General features: G+C 38.1%; 1 protein-coding gene across 4 annotated transcripts in view; it reads left to right on the plus strand.

The window, feature by feature from the left end:
- Skic3 (SKI3 subunit of superkiller complex) overlaps nt 1–17188 on the plus strand; it is an 85190-nt gene that overhangs the window by 23044 nt on the left and 44958 nt on the right. For all 4 annotated transcript variants that reach the window (XR_007834408.1, XM_051182774.1, XM_051182772.1 and 1 more), the window contains 16 exons: nt 892–1031; nt 2925–3011; nt 3479–3582; nt 4235–4361; nt 4968–5147; nt 5766–5890; nt 6691–6944; nt 8317–8419; nt 10037–10213; nt 10308–10452; nt 10594–10672; nt 10751–10812; nt 11755–11811; nt 13207–13275; nt 14305–14379; nt 15217–15358. Coding sequence is in view for 3 of the 4 variants with exons in the window: in XM_051182774.1 (XP_051038731.1) it covers nt 892–1031; nt 2925–3011; nt 3479–3582; nt 4235–4361; nt 4968–5147; nt 5766–5890; nt 6691–6944; nt 8317–8419; nt 10037–10213; nt 10308–10452; nt 10594–10672; nt 10751–10812; nt 11755–11811; nt 13207–13275; nt 14305–14379; nt 15217–15358 (1926 nt within the window). In the remaining variant the exon portion in view is untranslated. The remainder of the gene's footprint in view (nt 1–891; nt 1032–2924; nt 3012–3478; nt 3583–4234; nt 4362–4967; nt 5148–5765; nt 5891–6690; nt 6945–8316; nt 8420–10036; nt 10214–10307; nt 10453–10593; nt 10673–10750; nt 10813–11754; nt 11812–13206; nt 13276–14304; nt 14380–15216; nt 15359–17188) is intronic.

A 17188-nucleotide genomic window follows, 5' to 3' on the forward strand; every position in this document is an offset into this window, starting at 1 on the left:
CTCCACAGTGACAGACTTTTTCCAGCAAAATCACGCCTACTCCAATAAGGCCACACTTCCCATTAGTCTCACTCTCTTTGGGGGCCATTTTCTTTCATACCACCACATAGTCCATTTTAACTCAACCTCTTTCCCATTCCAGTGTCTTTAATTTGCTGGGTACAGAGGAATAGTAGCCATTGTTATTCCTAAGCATCTTCAATTTTATTCATGCCATGTGAAGACAGATGTCTTAAATTCATGTGTTTGGTTTCCAATTCAGATCTTTCTAGAAGAATTTGAGAGAACTTTTGTGTTTGAATTATTCATCTTTCTCTTCCTCTACATATATAAAATGTATTATATATTAGAAATTTTGCTCACTGTATCTGCAGTATATTGTTATTCCTTTTTAAAGAAAATCTTAAAATTTTAGGATTGTCTTTATGTTATATGTATGGGAAGCCCACATGTATGTCTGTGCATCATGTTCACGCATTACTGTGGAGTCCAGAAGAAGGGGATCTCCTCTCACTGGAATTGCAGATGGTTGTGAGCTGCCCTGTGGGTGCTGGAAATCAAGGACTTTTGGAAGAACAACCAGTGTTCTTAACCACAGAGCCATCTCTCTATTACCATATGTCTTTCTTTAAAAGTTTTTTTTTAAACATTCGCTTATTTATTTGTGTATATGTGCATGTATAAATGTCCACATGCCATGACATGAGTGCAGAAGTCAGAAGACAACTTGGCAGAATTTGGTTCTCTTCTATTATATAGTTCCTGAATTCAGGTTGTAAGGCCAGGCAAGTGCCATTATTATCTAAGCTGTCTCACTGGCTGTATCTCCTTCGTAAAAAGCAAGCAGACTGTAATGCTGGGGATTGATTCCTGTGTCCTCAATTTTGTCAGCGTTGAAGAACATAGATAACCACAGTGCAGCCGGTAGCAGATGTCATCAGAAGAATTTGTGTCTTCTTTTGAAAGCTGAGGCTTTGCTTAAACTCTCAGATTGTGAATCTTCAGAGGAAGCAATTCATATTCTTGATCAGGTAGGTGGTCTGAGTTTTCCTCTTCAGGTTCAGTTTCCAGTCACTAGCTACCAGCCTTCTCTCCCTGCCAAATGGTTACCTTCATAAATTTTGAGTTAGAGATACAAATTCAGTATCTACACACTGATAAATTGTCCACACTCTTGAAACTGCTTGTCTTAGTTAGACTTTTTATTGCTGTGAAGAGACACCATGACCACAGCAACTCTTAGGAAACATTTACCTAGGGCTGGCTTACAGTTTCAGGTTTTTAGTCCATTATCATCATGAATGGGCATGGTGGCGTGCAGGCAGACATGGCGCCAGGGAAGGAGCTGAGAGATGTACTGCTTGATTCTCAGGCAGTAGAATCTCATGTGAAGACTTTGTGTTTTGTTTCAGTGCCTATTCTCCCATCTGTTTTCTTAGGTTTTTGGTATAATTTGAAATTCCTTAGTGAGAAAGCATAATGTGCAGATCATGAATTTTAACAACATGTTTCTTTAAAGAGTTTTATCACATAGTTAGTGCAGGGTGGTTCTTTTTGTTTGTTTGTTTTTTGTTTTATCATTGCTTTGTGTACTTCATAGGGCTTTGCATTTTCTGTTTTCTTTGAAGAGCAGCTGTTGGCCTCCTTTAAGAACTCTTAAGTAGCTGGATGTGGTGGTTTATGCCTTTAATCCCAGCACAGAGGCTCAGGCAGAAAGATGACCATGAGGTCAAGGCCAGCCAGTGATACATTATGAATTCTGGATCAGTCTGAGCTGCCTGTGAGACCTTGTCTCAAAAACAAACAAACAAACAAAAAATAAAAACAAAAAAAAACCCAAATCCAAACCTGATTTTTCTACTTGCTTGTCCTCAGTATGTATCTTATATAGATGCTTTATAGATACCTTTCCAGTACCTTTTTTTCACACACAAAAACCATATTGAAAAACTTCTTTTAAATCTATAAGCGTCCATATCTGAGACAGAGAATGTGTAAGTTGAGCAACAAAACATGTTATGCTAGAAAGCAAACTATAAAAGAAATACACTAGACAGACACAGGAGCTGGCCAGGGAGGGCAGCAGTGAATGTAATCTTTAATAGATGGAGGCATTGAGGATCAATGGCTTCCACAGAAAAAAAAGATAGTCCAACACAACCATGACAAATACACATAGCATATTGTTGCTAGATCAGGTCAAGGAGTCTGGTGCTGCCTATTGATGCAGGGATCAGGAAGAATGTCAAACACTTTGAGAACACATTCAGTCAAATCTTGACTTTGTGAAAGTATGACAAAAGGCCTGTTTTCACAGTTAAATTGTAAGGAAGAAGAAGGAGATAGAAGGGGCCTGTAGATTAAGAGATACTTCAGAGAGCTGTCGTCTTATTGAGCTATATGTTCCGTAGTTGAATTTTGACTGAAAAAAATTTTCAAATTCTTCATGAGGCAGCTAGGAAATCTGATAATTTGAAAGCTATATGGTTGCTTTGGGTCTGAGAATGGAGGTGTGTTAGCCATTTACAAATGACTTTGTCTTAAATGTATATGCTAAAATAGCACAGATAAGAAGTTATAATTTGTTTTAAATTCATCTGAATGATATGGCAAAAGGGTGTGTGTGTGTATACACACACACACACACACACACACACACACACACACATATATATATATATGGACAAACATAGCATTTGAGCTTATAATTCTGTAGCTGGACAATAGGTACAAACACGGTTGTTATAGTGGTCTTTCATTTTCTCATATTTCCCCAATTAAATGATTAAAGAATGAAAGTCTGGAGAGTAATGGAACTCTGACTATACCGTCATACCCTGCCCTTCTGTGTCTGTTCTTTAAGCAGAACAGACACCCCGGTAGCTGTCTGGAGAGACTTGTAGCAGCTGTCAATCATTTTCTAGGTTTCGGATACAGATAATATCCCAGGACTGCTCATTCTTCAAGGCCTGGCCCATCTGAACACAGGTGCTGTAGACAAGGCTACAAAGGTTGGTGTTTTCTTTCAAATGGAGCATTATTTGAAGGCTAAAAGAAGCTTCTGGGAATTTAGTTCAATGCTACAGTGCTTGCCTACAAAGAGTAAGGCCCTGGGTTTGCTCCCAAGAAGCCAAAATAGAATAAAATAAAGTATAAATAAAAACTAAGCAAAAACCTCAGCTAAAATTAAAGGCAAAAGCCATTTCACAGTATTTTGTTTTGTATTTTATGTGAATGGGTGTTTCTTGTGCATGTGTGTCTATGCACCATGTGCATGCCTGGGGGCCGTCAGAGGTGAGGGAAGAGCGTTGGAGACCCTGGAACTGTAGTTATAGATGACTGTCAGGCACCATGTGGATGCTGGGAATCGAACCTGGGTCCTCTGGAAAAGCAGCCAGTGCTCTTAACCACTAAGCCATCTCTCCAGCCCCCATTTATTTTTAATGGGATATGAAATTGATAAGTGTCTCCTTGACAGATTATGGAAGACCTTCGAGCTTCTTACCCTGACCTGGCCAAAGTTCATGCACTTGAGGCTTTGATTCATTTTACTAAGAAGGACTATCTGCAAGCAGAAGCATGGTGAGGGCTTATAGCTTGCCTGTGGCTCCAGCCATATCTCACTTAATTTCTGAAAATTGGGCTTGATGAAGTTCCACTTTTAAATCTATGGTGTGTGTGTGTGTGTGTGTGTGTGTGTGTGTGTGTGTGTTTCACTTGTAGCGTAGGAAATATACATTTTCCTGTGATTGATTTCTGATCTCATTAGCTGATCATAATGTTTAGTAAGCCAGTGTAATATTTGGTGTATGTGGACATGTGCAGTGTTAAAAGGTCACTGTGCTTCCTTAAGTAACAGCACTCTTGGCTTATTGTAGTCTAAACCCTGAAGTAGTGAAGTGCTTTAGATTTGGGAATTTTTGTAGGTTTATGCATTTTATTTTGGGTGTCTTGCCTGCATATATGTATGTGTGCATGCGTACCTAGTCCTGTGGAGGTCAAAATATGATGGTGTCAGATCTCCTGCAACTGGAGTTACAGTTTTGGGCCTTCATGTTGGTACTTGGAACCCAGGTCCTCAGGGAATAGGACAGATGGCTTAACCCTGAACTGTCGCTTCAGCTCCTAGATTTGGTATTCTTGAATCACCTACCTTGATTGTTCTGTCTTGGAGTCCCTTATGTTTTACACACATACACTTGATACTTCTTTTCATTCCCATTTGGTGATTTAGTTTCCAAAGAGCACTTGAAAAAGATGCTGAAGTTGCTGAATATCATTACCAGCTTGGATTGACATACTGGTTCATGGGTGAAGAAACAAGAAAAGATAAAGCAAAGGCTCTTACCCATTTTCTGAAGGTAAACCAGTGCTACTGCTAAATTCTTTCTGAAAGTGGATTTGTTATAAAATCAAATAGGCAACAGAATAGGTGTGTAAAACTACTATTTACTCAAGTATCTTTTTTGCATTTCCTTTCTCATAGAAGAGGTGTTGTGAGAATATTCTGTGTGTTTTCCTAGGTGAAAATTTAAGTCATGAAAGTGTAAAAGTGCCTGTTTTAGAAACATGTTATAGAAGTTGAGACATGTTGACTGTGGAAGTAATGCTGTTTTAGCTGATAGCCTCTGTAGTTTTACGGGTACGTGAGTCTGGATTTCTAGCTTTCTGTTTTTATAGATGTTTAACATCTATGTCTTAAATTCTTATTTTCTCAGGGAGCATATTAATTTAACAATGGCTCTAATTTCACATTTCCTTTACCAAAGGAATGCTAGTTTTACCTTCTATTTATTTTCTATAGGCAGCTTGGACCAGCTTTTGTGTCTGTTTTAAATATCACAGTAAAGGATTTTGTGGCTTAATTTTATACTTTTAATAAAATAGCTTCTTTAATCTGTGTACTGTAATCTTAATATGCATTGAAATAAACTTTTAACATTTCATTGTCGACATTTATTTCCAAGGCTGCAAGACTGGACACATACATGGGTAAAGTTTTCTGCTATTTAGGTCATTATTACCGTGATGTAGCTGGAGACAGAAACAGAGCCCGTGGATGTTACAGAAAAGCTTTTGAGTTAGATGACACCGATGCTGAGTCTGGAGCAGCGGCTGTTGACCTAAGTGTGGAACTTGAAGACACGGTCTGTCTCATGACCACTTCTGTCTCTTAGTCTTTTACCCTTGTATATTAATGGGAATATTTTTATAATATATTTACTTGAAAGTTATATTCATTATTCTTTGTAGGTAAAATGTACTCATTTATAAACTACATTTTCTTCCTCTTGGTAGATACTAAATTACTTGTCACTTTCCTGCATGTACTTTTATATAGCTATGTATGTGCATGCATGGCCTTCATATGGGTACATGTGCATAGGTGTCATGTGTCCTTTCTTGGGAGCTTTCCACTTTGACTTTTGGAGAGGCTGTTCACTGAACCTGAAGCTCATTGATCTGGCCACACTAACTAGCTAGTGAACTTCCCAACCTCCTTCCCTAGTGCCAGAGTTATGGGAACATTCCCCAGCCCATCTTTTTACATGCATTCTAAAGATCTGTGTTTGTTTGTCAGGAACTTTACCAATTGAGCCAAGTCCCTAGCCCTGACTTTTCTTTTATTATTAAAATTAGTTTTATGTATGTCATTGTAAACTTAAAAAAATCAGAAGTGGGAAATGAAAGTATGTTTATGTCTTTTGCATAATTGTTCTGTATTTTTGTATTTGGTATCCCTGACATTGATATTTCCTCGTTAGGAAACTGCTTTAGCTATCTTAACAGCAGTAACTCAAAAGGCAAGTGCTGGAGCAGCAAAGTGGGCCTGGCTTAGGCGAGGACTATACCATTTGAAAGATGGTCAACATTCTCAAGCAGTGGCTGAGTAAGACACCTTACTATGTTTACACTAACCAGTGTGGCGCTAACTTAAATTTCTTTGGTAGCATGTGACCTTTATAAATGAGTTCTAACCAAGATGCATTTTGAGAGGACCACAACAAAATTTATTATGATTAATTTGGTGCTTATTGCCCGAAAGGCAGTAGAATGGAATGTGGACTAAGTCATGTACTGTTGTTGAGGAGTTAGCCTGTTAAGTCTTAGTTGATATCATAATGTGCATGTGTACCTAGGTCCTCTCAAGAGACATTTCAGTAATAAAAAGTTGACCTTGGCTTCAGGGGTTGCTTGGCAACTTGGCAGCTTGAATGGGGTTTTAGTCATTTTGTTTGAACTGTGTTTCAGAGTAAAATATAATTGAGTCAAGACAGAATCATCTCTGATGTACATAAATTTTTTTTCATAAAAATGCAATTTGATCAGAAGTGTTAGCACCTCCTCACTCCCGTATTTCAGGTGTGTAGAGGAGGGGTGACAGGTTAAAAACTGAGATGTCCACCTGTTCTGGTTGCCTAGAAAACTGGAGCTCTGCCAAATAATAAAGAAAAAGAAACTGGCAACATTTCCCCCAAAGGACATTTTAATCTTATTCTTTAAAAATCACTTCACAAAATCTTCTTCCTATTAAAAACATTCAAATCATAAAAGAAATAGAAAGACTGAGTGCCTTAAGTATCATTTTTACAAATCAAAGGACCTGTGGATGATTTAATTGGATTACTTATTTTAGATGAGGATGTAGTTCTGTTACGTTTAATTTGTCACTGTTTCTTAATTGTTAAGTTTGCAGGCAGCACTCAGGGCAGACCCAAAGGACTGCAATTGTTGGGAATCCTTAGGAGAGGCGTACTTAAGCAGGGGCGGCTATACAACAGCCTTGAAGTCTTTCACAAGAGCCAGTGAGCTGAACCCAGACTCCACGTACAGTGTGTTTAAAGTGGCAGCAATACAGCAGATCCTAGGCAGGTATACTGAGGCCATCGCTCAGTATCAGCTGATCATTAAAAAGAAAGAGGATTATGTGCCCGCCTTGAAAGGTAATTTTTTTTCAAGAGTTCTTTATTTTAATAATACTGAACTATAAAACCCCCAAGTAAATAAATTTTCTACCTACCTGTACAAAATAGTTTGAAAGCATGTAGTCAATAGCAAGTATCTGACAAGAATTGCTTATTGTACAAATTGATATTGATTTGATTATAAAAATAGCAAATTTTGTTTCCTAATAGTTCGTAAATAGTAATATGGTATGGTACTGATTAACTTTTAGACAAATAGGACTCTCTCTTTCTGGGGTGGGATAGGCTGGTTGCAGTTTCTCCTACATATCCACCCCCACATCCCGTTTTCTTATTCGGCTTATTGGGAGTCAAAGTTCTAGCTTCAGCCTCATTGTCCCTGCCTCAGAGAGCATCCAGCGTGATGGACCATGCCTGCCTTAGGTTGACCTGCCTTGAGGTCCTTACCCATCATTTACTACCAGCCCTCGAAGGATGACATTTCTGGGAAGCACACCTAGGCAGGAGGAATGCCTATCAAACTGATGCCTTGGAAATTTCTGTGAGCCAGGCCCAAGAGGCCTCCCAAGGAGGGCCACGTTCTGGGTGCCTTGAGAACCTGGAGTGTGGAAATACATTGTAGGAACATGGCAACAATGTCCACTTCGCTAGAACTGCAGGCAGCCCTGGTAACCAGGCATCTAGTAGGGCAAATCTGTTCACTCTGACTTTCAACATTGTGTCTCAGGAATGAGGCTGGCACAGCGCAGAAAGATGCAGCTGCTTCTGTAACAAGGAGGAGCAGAGAGCCAAGTTTTTGAGATTGGCTACTATATATACTCCCTTATTTGCTTCTTTTATAAAAGGAACAATCAATGTTCCAGTTCTTAATATTGTAGGTTTAGAGTAACATACAGCTTAGAGCCTGGAATAATTTTCCTTTTCTCTCCCTTCCTCTTCCCCTTTCTTCATTTACAAAACCTTCCTCAAGAGAAAAAAGAGCTCCCTTTTATAAAGTATTTCCTGGCACTTAAGGGATTTACTATTTCATCTAGTTTTTATTGTATAGTTTGCTACACAGGTTTTAATGAAAACATCAAATACTGTTTTTATTATAGTGTCCCTAGTTTGGAAGCTAACATCTGAAGACATTAATTAACCCATAGTCAAGAGAATTCTGGGCAGATGACTTCCTGTGAGTTTTAGTGCATGCTGATTGCAACAAAACCTTGACATTGGGGATCTTTTCTAAATGTGTCAAGACTGTATTTAGAAATCATTTTATAAAATAACACTGTATTGTTTTCTGGAAGCTTCTCAAAAGACTCAAATTGACTCTCTCTCTCTCTCTTTTTTTTTTTTTTTTTTTTTTGTATATTTTAATGATGTACACAAACTCCCCTCAACACAGGTTTGGGCGAATGCCATCTAATGATGGCAAAAGCAGCCTTAGTGGATTTTCTGGATGGAAAAGCTGTAGACTGTGTGGAAAAAGCTCTGGAATATTTTACTTGGTTAGTATCACCTTTGTTTAGCACTCTTACGTTCTTGGTAGTATAATAAAGCTAAATTTAGAATATAATTTTATGTCTCAGCTATTAGATATAGCGGTTATTTGGAGTGTCAAACAAAAAGTAACAGAGTAGCCGATTAATTCTGTAGCATACAAACTCTTAATTTTATTCCTGAGCTCAGAAAGAGATGTTTTTGTGCCCTCTGTAATGACAGCTATTCTGCAGAGAGAAGGGGAACATGGCTACCCGTGGAGCAGCAGCTCTGACCTGGCCATGGGTGCCTCTCTGCTGGGGCTGATTGCGAAGTGGAGCTTCAGACACTCAGGGTGCTTCTCATTCATCAGTAGGGCCTGGACAGGGAAAACGAGCCTTCAAATTACTCCTGGAGAAAATTTGAAAGGACAAGAGGTGTATCTAATAAGAAAGGAGTCAGGAAGATTTAAATCTAGCAGGTTATAGGAGTGCAAAGTATTGTTTATGTTGGATGACTTTATAAAGTCCACACATTAGGGATTGGGAAGACAACTCTGCAGGTTAGAACAGTTGCTGGTCAAGCTTGAGGACCTGATTTTAAATTCCCTGTGGCTATCCATGTGCCCGTAACTCTGAGATGAGAAAACCACCGAGTCTTACTGGCTGCCAGCCTACCTTTAGTGAGACATTTACCATATTTCAAGGAAATATGACAGAGAGGGATAGAGCAGGACAGTTGATGGCCTCTATACTCACATCCCCCCTGTCTCATACTCGTATGTCCCCCACCTCAGTGGCAACAACAAGTCTACAGAGTGTTTGGGGCACAAGGGTCCATATGCCTGTAATTCCAGCCTCTTAGGAAGCCAAGGCAAGAGGATAGCAACTTCGAAGACAGCCTCAGTACATCTCAACAGCAACTATACCACTGAGCTGAATTCCCAACCCTGATTTAAAAACATATAAAAAAAATAAGTGGAAAAGATATGCGTTTGGACAGTTAAGATTGCTACTGTTTTCTTTTTCCTCTTAATGGTGTCAGTTTTAGAAACCTGACTGAGATGCTTAAAGGAAACTAGGAATAATGGTCTTCCTTCTGACTCACAGTGGGTGGGTTTTCAGCAGTGACTGCACTAATTAGTGCGTCCCAGGAAGACACTGGGAAATGGGTTCTGGCTGGACTCCTGTAGTGGAAAAGGCTATGAAAATGCCCCATCTGCTTGTCCACCTGCCTGTGACACAGCAGTGCGTAGCCTTAGCCTAAACGGAGTCGCTCTGAGAAGGGTGAGGAGACATGTGCAGTGCTGACGCCCTCATCCTAAAAGGAGCCAGCCCTTCGTCTCTCCTCAGGCTCTGTTTACTTTTTGAGTTGTTTATCCAGGCTGCTTTTACTTGCTCCTGAGGGTAGAACTTTAGATTTTCTTGTTTAGAGGTTTTTTTTTTTACCCCCTCAGTGAAAATACTGTGCTCCACCGAGTGTAGTTCCGTTAGTGATCAGTGGGACATGCCCAGCGAGAGCCTGACTGAAGTCATGGCTCTCAGCCAGGGTTGCTGATACAGTTCTGTTCCAAGACTGTGTAGTCCTGAGAGGCATGCAGCTGAGCTTTTAGACATAATTTGGAAAGCTCCTGTTTCTCCTTGCAGGGCACTGCAGCATCGAGCTGATGTGTCCTGCCTCTGGAAGCTCGCTGGGGATGCCTGCAGCAGCCTGCATGCTGTTTCACCGTCTAAAGTGCATGTTCGCGTGTTAGGAGTGCTTCTCGGCCAGCAGGAAGGAAGTGAAGTATTGAAGAAAGATGAGCTCCTGAACCTAGGAGGAAGGTGATTTACAGAGAGGACCAGACATTCCACTAGACTTGAATCAGAACATTATATTTTAAAAGCAGTCACACCATTCATTTTAATTTTTCCACAGGTGTTATGGTCGTGCACTAAAGTTGATGTCTACATCGAATACATGGTGTGATCTTGGAATTAATTATTACCACCAAGCACGACATCTAGCAGAGACAGGTGGCAGCACGGATGGCCTTACAGAGCTACTGGAGAAATCTGTGCATGTAGGGGAAATTTCACATGACCTTAGAAACAGTGATTTTATGAAGAATGCTATTGATAAATATTTTAACATTAAACCACATTTTTATATAAATGCTGATATTCAAGAAATAAAAAATTAATCTACTTTAACTTCTTTTCAGTGTCTGAAAAAGGCAGTGAGACTGGACAGTAAAAATCACTTATACTGGAATGCTCTTGGTGTGGTTGCATGTTACCATGGTGAGAATTGAATAACACTTTACACGGTATTTGTTTGCAGGCAATAAAATTTGGTTACTTAGATTCTTTATGTTTCAGGTATTGGGAATTATGCTCTTGCTCAGCACTGTTTCATCAAATCGATCCAGGCAGAACAAATTGTAAGTGTTCCAAGTATCTATAAAAAAAAAAAAAAAAAAAAAAACTGCAAAATTCAGTGCATTCATTTTCTTTTAAAAGTAGTTCATTTAATTTGTGTGTGTGTGTGTGTGTGTGTGTGTGTGTGTGTGTGTGTGTGTGTGTGTATGTGTATATGGTAGATGTGTGAGTGAGTGCAGGTGTGCCATGGAGTGCTTGTAGACATCAGAGGACTACTTTCAGGAGTTGGGGCTCACCTTACATTGTGTTCATTTATTTATTGGGTGTGTGTGTGTGTGTGTTTATTGTATGTGAATGTGTGCGTGTGTGTATGTGGTTTTAGGGCTACTGAGGAGTTTAGTTCGTTCTTTGCTAATTTCACACATGTCCATGTATTTTGATCCTCCTCCTACACCCTCTGATCCCTTCATCTCCCCAGCAGGTCCCCTTCCCATTTCATGTCTTATTTTTATTTTTTATTTTATTTTATTTTTTTGTTTTGTTTTTTTCAAGGCAAACTACTGAGTTTAATTTGGATTGCTTGCATGGATGTGGGGTTATTTGTCAGAGTATGGACAAGTTAGCAGTAGCTACACTGTTGAAGGAAAAGGACTCCCCAGTCTCCCTTTGCTGCCTAGCTAGGTTGTGGAGCCTGGTGAGCTCCCTCCTGAGGCGCAGGAGCATATTGAGCTTCACTCTTGTACAGCTCTTGTGCAGGTGGCCATGCCTGCTGTCCATTCATGAGTGCAATAGCCAACCGTATCATGTTCAGAAGACAGAGTGAACACTTGTCCCCATCCCTCAACTCTTACATTCTTTCTGTTCCTCTAAACCTTGGAGGGTGTGACACACATTGACTATTTTGGGTGGGCACTTTGACCAGCTAGGAGTCTTTGCATTAACTGTTCTGCACAGTCAAAAGAAGCTTCTCTGAATGAGACCTATTTTTTAAATATATCTTTTAGAATGCTGCTGCGTGGACCAACTTAGGAGTGCTATACCTTGCGACAGAAAACATTGAGGTATCATTATCAGTTTCAATATGTTAAAAATGAAGGTTATTTTCTACATAGGACTTTGTGGAAAAATATTTTATGTGTTATTTGTCCAGTATGTCAAATATGCTAGTTAATTGATGACATTTGTTTCATTTTGTTGAGTAACGTTTACCTAATATTTATTTTTTCCTTTCATGAAAGGAATACTTTTTTTTGTTCTTGTAGACAGTATTTGTCTGTGTAATCCACACTAGCCTTGAACTCACTATGTAGTAGCCATCTTCTTACTTTAGCTTTTTATAGATGAAAACAATTCTCTTAATTGGCAACAATATAAATATAAGAGAAGTTCTTTATATGCAGTGTTTATCTGGATGAGTGAAGGTAAGAGAGACAATTAGTATTTTTTAATATCTTCAATTTAGCGTTTGGTTTTGTGATTTAGAATTTGGCTTTATTGCCTTTGAATTCCTCCCAGTTTAGCCCCTGGAACCCAGTTCCTGGAGTCATGTTCATAGGCCATGCTTGTGAAGTCTCTACAGGTCTAGACATAGTGCCGCATCTTCATTGTTTCTGGTTTAGTCAGTGTGCTGAATCTTATCCTTTCACAAAAAAACCTTCCATAATATTCTTGAGAATACATTAACCACTCACTGCAAAAATGATCAGCTTTGGAAGATTGTAAATAGACTGAAAGAAATTCTTAAATTAGATTTGAAGATATGTTAAGTATGTAACTGTAGCTCAGTGAAAATGTACACACTTAGTGTGGGCAAGGCCTAGGCTGAGTCTCAGGACCACTGGGCATAATTGTTGTTCATAAGCTTTCTTTTTCCTAAACAAAAATCTCTTTCCTTATAGCACATGGATTATCCTGAAACAGTAGAAAACAGATGTGTGCTTTTGTTGTTGTTTCTTTGAAAGCTGGGCGCATATGAGTTTATAGTTGAAGAGAGGTATCTTTAATGTTTCTTGACTGCTTATCTAGAATTGTGTTGTTAATCTCTCTTTCTCTAACAGCAGGGTCCGTAGCTCCAGCTCTGTTGGTTGTGAGTTCTTATTCCTCCAAAATAGGGGAGTAGATTCAGCCTTACTTAATCATTTCTTTCACACGTAGTTACCCTATGGTATATGATTATTTAAAAGTTCTGCAGAGTAGGTGCTGGAGACCTATAGCATTATTTTTCAGGGGACCAGAGCTCTTCATCTATGGGGAAATCTGTTGCGCACAGCGCTATTCTAAGATTACAGCTAAAACATTGTATTCAGGTATTACTAATTGTGGTTGGACAGTGAAATATTTTATTTATGATATTCATAACACGTTTGGCTTCTCTTATTTTATGCTTTGTAAACAACTGAAGTTTATGATATTGCTTGGTTTTTTTTTTTTAATTTTTTTTTTTTTTTTTTGTCTAGCAAGCTCATGAAGCTTTCAAAATGGCTCAGTCCCTTGATCCATCTTATTTATTGTGCTGGATTGGACAAGTAAGATAACAGTTATTAATAAACATCAATATAAAATAACTTCATATTAGTGTTAATGATAACATTAGTGATCACCAAGATGATAATGATATCATTGAGAATTTACGACATACTCGTCATTGTGTTTAGGTGTTTGCAAGGAATATTTTAGTTAATCTCTTACCAATCTTTGTGGTGTGGTTATTATACTCTTTAAAGATGTAGAAATTTAAACTCAGATATCCTAAATAGGTGTCACGGCTAGCAGTGATTAAACTTTGAATCCCATGAATGATTATTACTTTGCCTAAAAAACAAACCTAGAACTCTTATTAAACCTACATTTGCAAAGATCGGCAATTTTCTATAAAGTCTTCATACTGAGTTGTGCACTTGTGACTGTTTTTTCTTTATGTTTAGATTTGTGTACTGCCAGGTAGAATCGGGTTAATTCTTACTAGTCTGGTCTGTCACTGATAATTTTTACTTCAGTCAGATCACCTGAAAACTGAATGCCTTGTCTAGAGGAGAATGTTAATGAATTGCTAAGTGGTTTGGCAATAGGAGCATCACATGTATCAGAACTATTAGTCAAAGATTGGGCATGTCTTACTGTGCTTTAGTATCTTGGTGTAACTCAAGTTATCTGGTAGTGCGCGCAGATAGCTCGGCAGTTTCCTGTCCACATTAGGTGCAGTGGCACGTGGGAGCAAGGCATATCTGCGCTGTCCTCTGTGCCAGTTATCAGACAAGGAGCACAGTAGCTTCCATTACTGTCTGATGTCAGAATCTTATGATGAAACTGTTCCAGGGTACTTTGCTCTAGGTTAGGAAATATTATCATTATCTACATTGTAAAATGTTTTCTGTTTTCAAAGTATTTTGTTCTTAAAATAATGATCTCAGAACACAACTCAAAGGCATAGTTAAAAATGGTAGCACTGGAAGTGAATCATGGATAGTAAATCTCTGGTTCTTCTAGAGCCATTTATTACCATTAGTTTTATTTCTTTTAAATTAATGGAAACCTTTTAAAAATCCTTTTAACAGGCTCTTATTGCAGAGACAGTTGGAAGTTATGACACCATGGATCTCTTCAGGCACACTACAGAGCTCAGCATGCATGTAAGACTCAATTGTTCTTCCTGAGAATTCATTAGTGGGCAAATAGTATCCACTCATAAGGATACTCATAAGTGGCAAAGTGGTGTAATGTTGATGATGGCTGTTGTTTTTATCTATCTTAGAATCAGATAAATTGTCTTTACCTAGAACTTCTTGTTTTCATCTTCAGCGTTCAAGCTGATAAAAAACAACAATGAGATTACAAATGTTATTTATTTATTTTTATGTATATGGGTGTTCTGCCTGCATGTATATCTGTACACCAAGTATGTGCCTAATATTCATCATGGCTAGTTGGGGCATTGGAGCTCTTGGGACTGAAGTTCCAGACAGGTGTGAGCTGTCATGTAGGTCATGGGAACTGGGCTTGGGTCTTCTGGAAGAGCAGCCAGTGGGTCTTAACCATTGAGCTGTGTCTCTAGTCTTCCATATTGAGATTTTTAGTGCATGTAATAAGAGTATTGTAGAAGACAAATTGAGACCATAAGAAAAAAATAGACATGAAGTGAAGAATGGCTTTAGTTGATAATCTAGACTCTGAAAAGACTTGGGATTAGTTTGGTTTAACCTGTGGGAATGTTTGAGAAGGGAAAAACCAGCCCACATGGCAAGCTTCTGTTTTCCAATCTTTGTTGTATTCGATTCTACTCAGGATTAAAGTGATTTTCAATTGATCTCAATAGGTTTGTTGGTGTTGTTTTGCTTTGTTTTTATCATGGCTGCCTTTTGTTAAAGCACTTAAAGAAGACTAATCTGTGATACTATTGTTATTGAAATATTTTATTTCATAGTTTTATTGAAATACAGATTGTCATAAGTTTACTTTGTGTTTTCAAGACTGAAGGAGCCATAGGTTATGCATATTGGGTTTGCACAACATTACAAGACAAAAGCAACAGAGAAACAGAGCTATACAAGTACAACATCCTCCAGATGAATGCTGTCCCTGCAGCACAGGGTGTTCTGTGTAAATATGTGGGTAAGATACCTATTGTATGTAGCAGAATATTAGACTACTGAAGTGTGTAAATACATTGTAGGTGAGACACCTATTATAGTAGGTACAATATCAAATGGGTACATTTTTAAATTTTCCCACCTCATCTTAACTGTCAGTGTTCTTTCTGTTGTTAATTTGCCTTTTTGTTGCTCTGGAAGAGGCTTCCTTGTAATAATGGAAGTATGTTAAAGGTTCTGGTTCAGGGTTGCTGCCACAGTGATGCCTCTGTATATTCCATTTCAGTTTGTAGACCAGATATTTTGTTTTCCTTAACTTGGGTTTCATTTCTGGGGAGAGGAGATCACAATTCCCAGGTTGTTTAGTTATGAGAATTAGATAATACATATGAGATGTCAAACCCATACCTAGTGATTTTAACCTTTCCTATTAACTCCTGATTATCCTCTAAGATATTGTAAACATATATATTTATATTTAGGAAACTGACAGAATGGTGAAGTTTATCAGTTTTTCCCTGGTAATAATTTCCTGTCTTTTAAAATAGAACCATTTCTGAGTCTTTATCTCTGCCTCACGACTCAGTCATTATTCAGTCCTTGGGCATACTGTACAACTGAATTTTAGGTTTCTTACCTGTGATATAAAAGGATTTTAGTGAGATGAGTTGTTCAAAGTGTTAAGCTTAGTTTTTAGCAGGGGTAGTCATAAAAGAAGGCAGCAGCTGAATAATATGAAGTGAAAATGGTTTGGCCCAAGTATTGACACGTCAGTTCTCTTGTGTATGTCGTCTGAGCCACTTGTGAAGAAGGTAATGAGTTTACTGGCATCAGCATTTTGGGACATTGTCATCTGTTGCAGTATACTGACCTGAAGGACACTGCTAAGTCCCCAGAGATGAGGACATGTCCACCTAGAAACCTTATTCATGCATTTCCTTACTTTCTAAGTAACTTAAAGGATTTACATAAAGAGGTAAAGCTTTTAATAAAATGCAGATATCTAAAATGGTGAACACTTTTGTTTGTTTGTTTTTAACAAGTGTGCATAGCTGTTTTTTAAATGTTGGAACCATTTTCATAGATTCATATAAATGCTGTGTGCTTAGCCAGGAATACTAACAAAGCAGAAAAAAAAGAGATGCTGATGAGAAGATGCAGAACATCTCTGTCTGTCCTACTGAATTTGCATTAATATACCATGGTGGATGGCACTTCTAACTCTTTTTGATGGTTTTGTGATCCTGTAAAGTGACTTTTGGGATTTAGGAATGGCTTTGACTATGATGTTAGTCATACACCTTACACTTGCACATGTTATACTCTGATGCTAGACTCCCAGCCATCACATAAGATTCCTGTTTGTGGTGTACTTGTTAAACAATATAGGGATATGAAAGCCTGCTCTTTAATACTAGCTTTAAGTAACTAGGTAAGGTATATTTTTCTTTGTCCTATATAGATATATAATGCACTTTCAACATAAAAATGGTAAAATACTGTATTGAAAGCACTCAGATCCATTTCTCTGGTGTGAAGTACTGAATTATTCTTTTAGAATATATATCTTCAAATAGAACCACCAAGAGAAAATCATTGCTATGTTAAATCATAGGAAAGAAGTTTAATTGATTAACTAGGAAATTGTATGAAAATCTTTAAGAACCAATAAAACAAAAATTGCAAAATCCTGAATTTCTTTATAAATGATAGAACTAGTTTTTACTGAGTTATAATTTCAAATAATTTTACCTAACACACTTGCTTTTGGTTTGTTTATTTTAAACTAAACATGAAAAAATAAAATATATTATGATAAAAGCAAAACCCATCTTATTGAGGCTGGGCAAGG

The sequence above is a fragment of the Phodopus roborovskii genome, unplaced genomic scaffold (genome assembly GCF_943737965.1).
Source record: "Phodopus roborovskii unplaced genomic scaffold, PHOROB, whole genome shotgun sequence".
NCBI lineage: Eukaryota > Metazoa > Chordata > Mammalia > Rodentia > Cricetidae > Phodopus > Phodopus roborovskii.